Source organism: Drosophila bipectinata, chromosome 2L, assembly GCF_030179905.1.
Source record: "Drosophila bipectinata strain 14024-0381.07 chromosome 2L, DbipHiC1v2, whole genome shotgun sequence".
Classification (NCBI taxonomy): Eukaryota; Metazoa; Arthropoda; class Insecta; order Diptera; family Drosophilidae; genus Drosophila; species Drosophila bipectinata.
This window is the reverse complement of record NC_091736.1, coordinates 16,810,021-16,821,981: the sequence shown is the minus strand read 5'-3', so window position 1 is coordinate 16,821,981 and position 11,961 is coordinate 16,810,021. Positions and strand designations below refer to the sequence as shown.

At 39.8% G+C, this 11,961-nt stretch overlaps 2 protein-coding genes across 2 annotated transcripts; both read left to right on the top strand.

The window, feature by feature from the left end:
• The first annotated feature begins 380 nt into the window (after nt 1-380).
• LOC122322240 (modular serine protease-like) lies at nt 381-3,310 on the top strand. The gene is made up of 5 exons (XM_043213900.2): nt 381-467; nt 1,076-1,385; nt 1,440-2,125; nt 2,269-2,818; nt 2,884-3,310. Exons 2-5 carry the CDS (start codon nt 1,216-1,218, stop codon nt 3,308-3,310), a joined length of 1,833 nt encoding a protein of 610 aa, XP_043069835.2. The 5' UTR covers nt 381-467; nt 1,076-1,215.
• Nucleotides 3,311-5,114: 1,804 nt separating this feature from the next.
• a5 (antennal protein 5) lies at nt 5,115-5,904 on the top strand. The gene is made up of 2 exons (XM_017252562.2): nt 5,115-5,261; nt 5,329-5,904. The coding sequence occupies exons 1-2, from the start codon at nt 5,115-5,117 to the stop codon at nt 5,812-5,814; spliced, it is 633 nt and encodes a 210-aa protein (XP_017108051.2). The 3' UTR covers nt 5,815-5,904.
• Nucleotides 5,905-11,961: the final 6,057 nt, after the last annotated feature.

The window sequence follows — 11,961 nt, the reverse complement described above, 5'->3', positions numbered from 1 at the left end:
TTTTTCTTATATATTTTTTTGGTGATATTTTAAAATAAATTGAATTAAGTATAATTTGTATTAAATTAAGGTAAAAATAAACGTATTACATCAAATATTATTGTGTCCTTTCATATAATCCTGCCGAAAGTCACACACACACACTCACACACACTCTATGCAATGCCATTTTGAAATTCCAAACTGTTCGTGATGGGGGGGGATCGGGATGGGACACTAAAAGCCCCTGGATATATCCATTTCGTTTTTGGAGGATTCTTCGCGTGCCATGTTAAGAGCTGCAGCAACAACAACAATAGAAAAAGTACCACTATTGTGTATTACATGCGTGTGAACCAGAACTCAGACAGAGAGCTTTTCGCCCACCAATCCACCACCCACCCATTCGCCGGCTGAGTTTTCCATTCACAATCAAACACATTCAGAATCGCAAAATGGAATTGTTCATTTTCCAACTTTGGCATTGGGTAAGCACTTTTTGTGTTTATTTATTTAAGTGTTATTTCGTTTTGCTTGTGCTTGGTGCTTGGGTGTGCAAAAATTGAGTTATAAACAAGTTTTTGGAAAATTGTTTAAACGGAAAGAGCAGATTGAGTTTCCGTCCGTCGAGGGGCGTGGATCGGGTGGGCGGGCCACTTGAGCTTATGTCGAGTGGAAAATCGTTTTGTTGTAAATTTTCTTCAACGAGTGTGTGTCAGTCCAACGCGCACTACGAATATGTTTTTAATAAGACTGATTTATTATTTAAACGTACGTATAAAAATCTCTCATATGTAAAGAAAAAAAATATAAAAAACAAAAAGCTTTCGAATATTTCGGCACCCTTTCCTCTTATCACGTTTCTAAGAACCCACAACGAAAAATTCTTTAGAAAGCTTAAAATAAACATAAAAAATATAAGAAAAAAAAGGCAAGAAAGAGAAAATCATATTTTATCTGCAAGTATTTCTTATATTATATCCAAAGACCGATGTCAGTCAGTTGAGTGCCGGAGCCCGAACAAGCATGAGTTCCATAGGATCGCGTTGGCTTTTAATTCCGCTGGCATGTGTTCTGATAATTCCTTCCCTTGCAGCCGAGGAATGTGAAGAAGATTTAAGATGTTTCGAAAACAACACTTGCTTAGACGCTTATTACAAAATATGTAATGGGATAAAAGATTGCAAACATGGCAGTGATGAATCCTTTCCGCGGTGTAAGATAAAACTGAATCGGATGAATGAGTACAAAAAATTTTTTCAATGCGTCTCTGGGTCTATCATTGAACCCGATAAAGTGTGCAACAAAAAAGCTGATTGTCCTGACGGATCCGATGAATTGGTACAAGTTTGTGAGCCTAATAACGAAACAGAGCTGATCAAAAAACTTCGAGGAAATTGCCCCGAGTAAGTTCTAATCACCATGGAGGCGACCCATTTTTAACTTTGACATTCGATCAGGAACCAATTTGAGTGTTATGAGAACCAATGCATATCAGATAGCCGCAAGTGTGATGGCGTTATCGACTGTGACAACGGGCGGGATGAGTCCATAGTGGCGTGTTGGCAAAACTGCCTTCCAGACGAGGAATTATGCTGGCGGTGCGCCAACGGCGTTCGCCTCAATGAATCGCAAGTGTGCGACGGTTTCATTGACTGCTTTGACGGTTCCGACGAGCTTCCTACTATGTGTGGATATGAAACCGAAGAGCTAATCAAGTGTTACGAACCCTACAAATATACATTTACGAAAAATACTAACTTTCAGTTAAAAGAAAAACGGCGATTTGTGTACGCCAATGAACCCGCCGAGGTTAAATGCGAACACCAGGGGCAAAAATCGTGGAATGTATGTAAATTGGACGGAACATGGAATCATACATTTTGTTGGAGTGAGATTCAACGAAAACCGGTTGATCCTGATCCGAACACAAATGGCAAAAATGGATGCCCAATCGAAAATTACAATAATAAGAAAATGAAGATTTTGTATCAACAACAGGAAATTAAACCTCCGATTATCGACATGGTAGTAAAGCTAGAATGCTCTCCTGGTTATAGTTTAGTACCAAGTTCGCTTCGCAACAAATATATCCATTGCCATGATAACAAAATGTGGGATAACAATCTGATACCCAGTTGCACAAGTAATTATTCAAAATCGTATTTTAAAGAAAGATCATATGGCTTTAAAGATAATAAGAACGTAACATCACAAGCCTATATTCTTTCTTCAATTAAATAAAGTTCACCATTAATTGTTATATTCTTCATTAATTCCTTTTTTCAGGACTCTGCAACTACACTGAGATAGAAAAATTAAATGTATTTAAAATGCAATGCAAGGGGCGTTCGCAACAAAATTTTGATTGTTCAGACGAGAATTTACTAATTCCTGGGACGACAGTGACTTTCGATTGCCAGGCTGGGTTCGACAATTATCCACAAAAATGGCCACAGTTGCAGTGCGAGGAATCTGGAATGTGGTCAGAAATAAAATATTTAATCGAGAATCAGTATAATATTTGTAAATACCGCTGTAATAACGAATACATGCTAGAAAGTGAAGATAAAATACCAATATCAACTCATCCTATAGAAAAGAAGGACAAAACAGATTATTATTGGCTGGTGCCTATTTATAAAAAAAACTACACCACGTCCAAATTGGATTTTATCTGCAATGGAAACCTTATTCGGCAGGACATGGTGGTGACTGCGGCCCATTGCATTCATGAAGTAAACGTATCCTTCTTAATTGTTGGCAAGGAACGAGATGGCAATTTGATCCTTGAGAATATCAGTGACGAAAATTTGGTTTCAAAAAAAGAAACACATCCGTAAGTATTAGTAATTGTATCCGTGCTATATCCAGAAACTTAATAGACACAAATCCGTTTTAAAGGTTTTATAAAAAAGCAGAAAATTATGAGAACGATGTGGGGCTTATCTTCTTAAAGAAATGGAGGGCGGTACATCGAAACCATATGTCAATTTGCATTTGCAGTCAAAAAATTCATCTTAATGACAGCAGTGGCTTCAAAATATATTCGTGGGACGCGGAAGGAAAAATAAAGGACAGAAGTGTCGTCCAAACGCAAGCGATTCGTACAATTTCCGATTCGTGGGTTCTGATAGATGTAAAAGTTGAACCCGAGACGTTTAACCAGGGGGACAGCGGAAGTGGAATGGTCAGAAAAGTTGGTAACGAGTCTAGTTGCCTGGCTGGAATAGTGAGTAAAACAGTTGGTAACGGTGCAAGAAGTGCAGATGTAGCTAATATACTCACCACAAACATGATGGATTTTATTTATAACCATATGACAACGTAATTATTGTGCTCCATAATTTTCGATTTGCAGAATTATATAAAACTTGTGTATGAATAAAAGCATGAATGTATTTTTAAAATTTTCGATCTTATTAAGTATCTTCCATGGCGTTAATGTAAAAGAGCGTTTCCATCATAATACTATTGAAAAGTTTCCTGTAGTACCAGATATCTGATTAGTTGGTGAACTGCTTAACTGACCATGATTCTAGCCTTGTCCATTTACCGAAAAGGTCACTTAAATTTAAGCTGCCACAACTATTGCCTCAAAGAATAAATCCCAGCACGCCATCTGGATGCTCCTTTATGGTTGTAAGCCTATTTGAGGAAAATTTCATAAGAAAATGGGAAAATACCAGAACCTTAGCACGATCTACATTGTAAAGATCTATGTTTCAAAAACTATTTAACGGAATGATTTTTTATGAACTCCATATTTTGTATTCTTTCATTTTTGTAATAGATTTGCGCAGCAGTGCCATCAATGAGCTAATTAATCTATAATAATGCCGAATATTAAGATACTTTTTGAGCAAATATTGACGAAAGACTAACATTGCGACACTGGTGACTGAAAATACTTGGTTGAAAGATCCGTCATTATCGTGCCCACCATCGTTTGCAAGGCAAGAGCCCTATGGTTGCATGCCGCAAATGCTGCCGCTTCATTATCCTTATTACTCCTTTCGCTACAGTTCCCCCATCTGCCAGGCATACTCTTCACATGTGTGTGTGCACTGAAAAAAAAAAAATAATACTCTAAATATTAAATCTACCTATTAATTGATTCGTTTTAGTTATCATTTTTTATCATCACTTCCTTTAAAAAGTTATTGTTATCAAAAAATATGTGAAAGTTACATATTAATATTAAAAGTCATTTCTTTCCGTGTATTTATCTTACTAGCTCTGCGCTGGCGGGTTATTGTTTCCCATTTTGATTTATGTCTGGCATCCTTGGTCCCCTCTTGGCCTCGTCTACTATTTTAACGTTGTTAACCAAATTGCATAAATTAAGTGCGTTCGTCTGCTTGAGTGGCTTCGGTTCTGGTTCTGGCTTCAGACTCCTTGCTCAGGCTCGAATCCTTGCTCCTGTTAAGCCTCCGTCTCATGTCTCGTCTCCTACTTTTGCTTCCGCCCAGCGATGAGTTTTGGCTTCCAGACTAACTCCTACGTCCTTCGTCCTTGTTTCTCGGCTGCATTTGTGTTGCTAATGTGCGCACATTAGACGCACATGTTGCCAATTCGCCAGCCATTTCTGAATTGTGCTCGTTTTTTCCCTCGCATCGCAATTTTCTGGCCGGATTGGAATTTTTTATAATTGGCATGTAAATGCTTTTTCCGAGTGGAGGGCTTCGCCAGCCCCCTATTTTCTTCATGTGAGCGAGGCCAAATGAATTACAAAGAACTCATTAAGATTTAGTTGAAAATAATTGCTCAAGCTTGAGCGAACTTAAAAAGGCTAACTCTATAGCAGTTAAAGGTCATAAATTCCGACACAAAACCTACAAAAAACCACAGTCTCTAACTGTGAGGGCTGCGTGACTATTATTATTTTTATATTTTATTTGCAGAGTAAATATCAATTCTAGAGTGTCAATTATATCATGAAGGTATAACAGAGCCATTGTTGGACCAATCAACCAAAATACTCTGTAAACATTTGTTTGACTGTCATTTAACTTTAAACTATTTTAGAAAATGACGATAGTTTCAGCCCAATTATGGTAATTACATCCTCTATTGACATTTCGAATATAAGAAGGCACGAGTGGGTGGTCAGTTTGTTTTTATCGAGTTTTGAAATGAAATTGGTCGGGTTGATTTTGCTGCTCCTTGGCTTCCTTGCCACCGCTAGCAGTCAGGACGAGAACGATAGTGTTCGAAGGATAATGAAGGAAATGGAAATCGTTCCAGAAATTTTGGATGAGCCACCAAAGGAGCTGCTCAAGGTGAGTTTCATACTTGATAATACAATTATTGTATTTTATTTTTTAAATATTTTTATAACAAATACAGATCAAGTATGACAACGCATTTGACATTGAAGAGGGAAAAACCTACACGCCAAAGGAGCTCAAATTCCAGCCAAAACTAGACTGGAGCGCAGATTCCGGATCTTTTTACACCGTGGTCATGATTTGCCCAGATGCGCCGAACCGCGAGAATCCAATGTACCGGTCGTGGCTCCATTGGCTGGTGGTCAATGTTCCTGGACTAGACGTAATGAAGGGGCAGTCTATATCGGACTATTTTGGCCCTCTGCCACCAAAGGATAGTGGCATGCAACGCTACCTGATCCTGGTCTACCAGCAATCGGATAAACTGGACTTTGACGAGAAGAAACTCGAGCTCAGTAACGCAGAAGGCCACAGCAATTTTGATGTTTTGAAATTTGCACAGAAATACGAGATGGGTGTACCTGTAGCTGGAAATATTTTCCAGTCTAGGTGGGATGATTATGTGCCAGAGCTGATGAGGATGTTGTACGACGTTAACGAGTAAATACGTATCTACTATACTTTGCTGAGTATTCTACTACTATCTGTTATAATATTTTAATAAAAGTATTTAGCTAGTGACGAGCATTCCAAATTCATAAGTGTTTTGAAACCGATTGAGAAGTTTATTGAATACCAAGACTTTTTCATCAAATCTCCATCAATTTAAAGAACTCTTTCAGCAACGTTCATAGAGACTTCACTCCTTGATTGACTCACCACATTCAAGATCTGGGAAAGCCAAACGAAAAACCGGAAACTTTGTGCAGCTTTGCCTTTGGCACAAAAGTCACTTAAACTTTGCAATCATGATAGGTTGTAATGTTAGATTTACATTTATATAAACTCGCACAAGTGTGAAAGGTGCGAGTCACAGGCGGAAGGGATTTTATTCCTTTATAGGCTTCCAACCAGAGCTTCACTCAAATAGTAACTAAACGCAGTCGGGCACAAAGCGCTTTTTGTGGGCAATGGCAAATAACCTTAAGGTTAAGATTACAAGGTAATTTGATTCAATTCGAGTGATAGGCGTGCCAAGACAACAACAAACGGCCCCAGATGGAAACGGAGATGAAGACGGTTGGGTCGGTTACGGCGGGGGGGTTCGAAAAGGAAAAGCCCCGGTGTCGGGCCAATTTCCCCGGCTTCAGTCGGATAGATGACAGTGTCAAGATAAGAATTGTTGCAGCTTTGCTATTGCACCCCTCCAGCAAAAAGTCGTACCCTGTCTCCTTTATTCTTTTATTTTTTGTCACTGCTTTTCCTACTGCCGGCTTTTATTTCTGTTTATCAGTTTGTGTATAAATTTGCCCTTATTTTGACATATTTAGTGGCGGGTCCGAGATTGTCTCGAGACAATAGGGTCTCTGCGATAAAAACCTCGCTAGTATCTTTCAGATTTTCTCGTTACTCTATTAAATTGCCATAAAGAGACAAAAGTTAACAGACCTCTAAGCCCAAAGAATATAATTCTGTTGAAATCCAAGCTTAGCTTATGTTTTCTTTGGCATATAAAAAGTCAAAGCCGTAGTTGCTATCCAAGCTATGAGTAATCTGTATTTCCACTAAGCTTAACTATGAGCATGATTAATATATTTATTATGTATGTACAACTATATGCTTAGATTGGAAGTGTAAGTCCCCTTTGGCATCTCAAAATTGTATGAACAATAACCCCTAAAATTATTTTCTTCCCATGAGTCAGGAAGTATTTTTCGGTTATCCAAATTTCTCCGAAGAACTGTGACCTTGCAGCACTTCTTATAATCGTGACACATATTTAAAATATATTTATCATATTTCTTTTCTCTTATAGCGCTCGGCAGCATATTCAAAAAAAAGTTTCACTTCCCCTTAAGTTTGTCATTTTTTTCAGAATTCGCATGTTGGGGAAAAAGTTTTCTTATTATTTATTATTTATCCCATGAGACAAATTTTTGGCAGCTTTTGCTTTTAATAGTGCGACGAAGTGGGGCTCGAAAAAATAACTTAAATTAGGTTATTGAAAAAATAAAATAAGCGAGAAAAAGAGTTGAAAGTCTTTCATATTTAGGCTAAGAAAGTTTTCGAGGCACGTTTTCATTTAATAATCGCTGTCTGGAGACGTTGAGTTGTGGCAAAGTTGCTCTGGATAGTTCAGCGAATTTGACATTATACTTAATCGGCTAAAAAGGCTTTTAATTGGAGCGTTGTTTGCCTGAATAAATCATGTAATAAATAAACAAGCCGGCACACTTGTTGGTCATGCATTATTTATGGATCGAATCAATAACTGTGACACTCTGTCCGGCATAGCCCTTGCATGGCAGTGACTGATGCAGATGAGCTGGCCCAGGACTCCCAAAATGTGGCAGGAAACGGAGTCTTTGGGGGAGAGCCAGTGGCAACTGTCTGAACCTGCAACTGGCAGCCTGGCTCCTGTCACGCAGTTAAAATGTGATAAATTCCATTAAGTGACAGGAAAACGCACACAAAATGCAAACGTAAACAGAACTTGCACATAGAGATGGCCAATAATATGGCACTATCTTGGCAAAATATATATACCATTTAAATATATTATTATTTTTTCTTCTATAAAGAAGAAAGAAAGGTAGCTGATTTGTTTAACTATTAAGAAGCTTTACAGCCATTAGAAGGAGCTTCCATCTCTAAAATGTTGTGGCCCGGCATAGAAATGTTTTGAACGGACAGGCAAGAAATCCATTTTGTATATGCCCCCAAATCAAAATGTAGCAACAAGAAACACACTGTCATGGACTCATGGCAACATAGACATACTATACTATATGTATATGTAGGTACTTATCTATAAACTGTAAACATCAAGTTGAAAGTTGCATGTTGCACACTGGAAGCCAAAACTGCCACCAGCAGACATTTAGTACGCATCGCATATTGAAATTGTAATTTGATTTCTGCCTTTTGCCACCAACTGTCCAACTTTCGGAGCCTGTCTCTTTCTAATGTGTATAGCCATCTCTGTCTATAACCGGATTGAACAGCACTTCTATCTCTATTCGAAAGGTTCTTGGCCCCAGAGCCGTCAGTTGGGTATTTGGTAAATGAATGAGCGGGATTCCTGGATAAAAACTCAAACTAGGTCAATTACTTTAAACAAGGATAAACTTTATGGAAAACTGCCTTAACGAATTAAAGAACATTGTTAAGGATTTAACATAAAACCAATAAACTTTAAATGATAAAGGCACTATACTCCTCCACTATCTGACAATGGCACACCTGGAGCTATCGAGAAAATCCTCAATCACATCCAGCTGCGTCTGTGTGCCGGCAAAGCCTCTTAGGGCACTTAAATCATTATTTAATTTGTATTTAAAATGCAGAAAAGAATTTTCCACGGCTGTCGTTGTTTGTCGTCAGAAACAAAGCGCGGACAAATAAATAAAATAAAATGGCAAACTCATTACAAGGCAAGTACTGGACTGCACCGACGATGACGACGATGTTAATGACGATGATGATGATGATGTGGCAACAAGTCGGAGTCGGGCATCACTTTCAACAATGCCCCCGTGCCGTGCCACACAGGCCTCGGCACACACTCGCACCCAGTGGGGGCAAAAAAAAAGTGGCCAACAATGGCACAATGGCACTGCACCACCCGCCGCCCACCTACTCCACCGCCCCGCGCTGCTGTCGAGCTCTCCCACTTGGCTGCCTGCATTGTTTGGTTCTCAGTTTAAGGGTGGACCGCGGGGGACGCAGGGGTAAAGGGGCAAGGAAACACTGCCAGCGGCATCTGGGGCATTGATGCCAGGTGACAGACGGCACTATGCAGGTGCGTGTGTGTCCGTGCCAGACGTCCGTGTGTTACTGAGTAGTGTGTGTTGCAGGAACATTTTCAGCCTGCATATGCCGCCGTTTTCCCGCTAATTGTCGACTATTTACATTTTAAAATACTGGCAACTTTAAAACCAACCAACCAGCTAATTCAAATGAGTTTAATAAAGTTTTCCAACCGAACTAGGCGTAAGAAACCACTCTACATACCCTTTTATGGCTTAAACTGAAAAAGAACCTGAGGAAAATCAATTATTTTCTTGAAATTCTTAGTAATATTCAAAATAATCAAAAAATAAGTATCCCTCAAATAAAATCTCGAACCTTGCGTACTCATGAATACGAAATGTGGTTGAGTCGGGGCCTGAAATATGTCAATCCTTTGTCGCTCCTGTCGCTCACCTCACTGCAAGTGACAAGTCAGGTAGAGTACAAAAAATATCCTGCCACAGAGCCCGTTAAGGGTTTGGCCTTTCCACTCAACCTGCTCAGATATTCAAGCAGTTTGCAACCGCCTTCACTGTTTTTTTATTTTTTATTGACAACTTTGGAAATTGTTTATGCCGCAACAGGGGGACACCGACCACACCCACCCGTTGTGGTATTACTTTTGTGTTGCCAACGAATTTTCGCTTGGGCCAAAAGCAGAAATTCGATAAAGTATGAAAATGTTTTTTTGACATCAACTTCGTGATTCTCATGCAAAAATATATATGCCAAAGCAGAAGAATACGCAGGCAAGGCAGGCAACTAGGTCCTTTACGCTGTTGCTTATCGACTTCAAAATTACATGCTTTGTAGTTGAGGCCAGGCTCTGCAAAGGAAACACAGAATTAGCCCGGCCCACGTCGCTGCCAAAGACTGTCAAGTGTTGCCTACTTTTTTGGGCAACCCGAGAGCCTTCTAAGCTGCGTTGCTGGCTTGGCTATTTTCTAGCCAGACGTGTGGATTCCAGCTCTCTGGTATTATTATTATACGATAGCCTGCTCACCTCTTGACTTAAAAAAAACGCCACTCGTTGGAAGTGGAGCACATTTGCATGAATTTGAAGTTGGGGAAGAGCAAACATTAGCCCAAGTCAGATAGCGTAAGCCACGGCGGGGTGGGTGCCGCCAAAAAAAGGCAAGAAAAACTCGATATATTTTTTACATAACCCTTTTAGCAAGCAACCCCCCAAAAGAGCCTGCAGGCAAACCGAGGGTAACAAGTCAAATATGCTGCCAAAGTTATTGATGGCATACGCACCAAAACAAATTTGCTTAAATCTGTTTAATGTTTTCCCATTTTTTGTGCGCCCCTTCAACCGGTTTTCCAGTTATTTCCGGTTTAATATTTATAAATATGTTTTTTGTTTAAGCAATTTATTATAATTTGTTGTTTTATTCCAGTTATGGATATGATAGGAAGTGTGATGTAACAAAATAAATTTAGTTCGTTTAAAGGATTCTGGTTGCCTTTCCTTTATTTATATTATTTATGTATTTCCAAATTCTCTTAAATTAAGCCTGCTCTTCAAGTTGTTAAACATATAGTTTTGTAATTTCAATTTTATGCCCAAATTCGCAGACACCTCGAAAGTAAGCCCTGCAAAAATGGGCGAAAATCCCGAACCACCATTTGCAGCATAATCAACAAAAGCACTAATTGCATAGAAGACACGCTTCTGACATTGATGTCTGATTCCGGCGGGCGAGAGCTAGACGGGGAGTGTATGGATATCTCCGTCTATCTGACTCGAGTCTCATTTCATTTGCGCTCCATGTGCAACGGTATTAACGTTACAGTTGCCATTTACCTTTGCGTTGATGGCGCTAAGCTGTCTGCCTGCGTAGACATTACCCATCCGCCCCGTCATCCCCGTGGGCAATCCCTTTTGCCAAACCCAATCCGTTCGCCCTCATCCTTCCAGCCCCTCAGCCGTCGCACAACTTCATTAACGCAGAGCAAACACACGCATGCAGTTTTCGAGCTGACGCTGGAAGCAAAGTGTTTGATGTTGTTGCCTCCGCTCCTGGCAGTTTAAAGTTACATTTTAGGATTTCGTCTGTAGCAGGAGGGCCGACCCAAGAGGGTGGCACATCCAGACATGGCCAAATGTTCGGCGTATTTGCTTAGGTGAGTGTGTTTGTGGAGGCGCCTGATGGAGGAAGATGGCTTTAAGCCAAACAAATCAACATTTGGGCAACGCTGGTTATCTGAGTGTGGTAGAACTGGCCTAAGTTAAGAAGAAATTAGTGATAGAACATAAAATACAATTTAAAATCCCACAAATTTCTATTGCTAGCATCCTTTTAAATGCATGCAAATTACCGTGATCTAAATAATTAAATATAATTTGATGTGCTTTTCCGGCTGAGACAGCCTCCCCACGCATGAAGCCACCACCCGCGCACATTGTTTAGGCCAGGCCCAGAGTCCATTAACAAGGCATAACGATGTGTCATGCGACACACACACATAGAAGCGCTTCCCGCAAATATGGCACTTTGTGCCTCCTCCGCCTGCCGCTGCCTTTTGTTGTTATTCATATTTATGCGTCTACGTGTGTGAGTGCGCCTCCTTAACAGGACTAACGAACTGCCAAATTACGCTGAAATAGCATTAAAAATTTAAATTTTTTTTCAGCCGGCTTTTCAGCGTTTTGTGGGCCGACAAAAGCGTAAACGCCAACAAGTCGTAAATGACGTTAAAAGGAAAATGCTTTTCTTGGGGTGTCAGCATTTGAAAATGTGTATGTTTTCACTTTAAAGTTGAGAGCAAGGGAAGAGATTTTGAAAAGTTGGCTTTAACTGAAACAGTTGCGAACTGTATGGGCGTTCCAGTAACCCATTGAATGCCCACATTTACT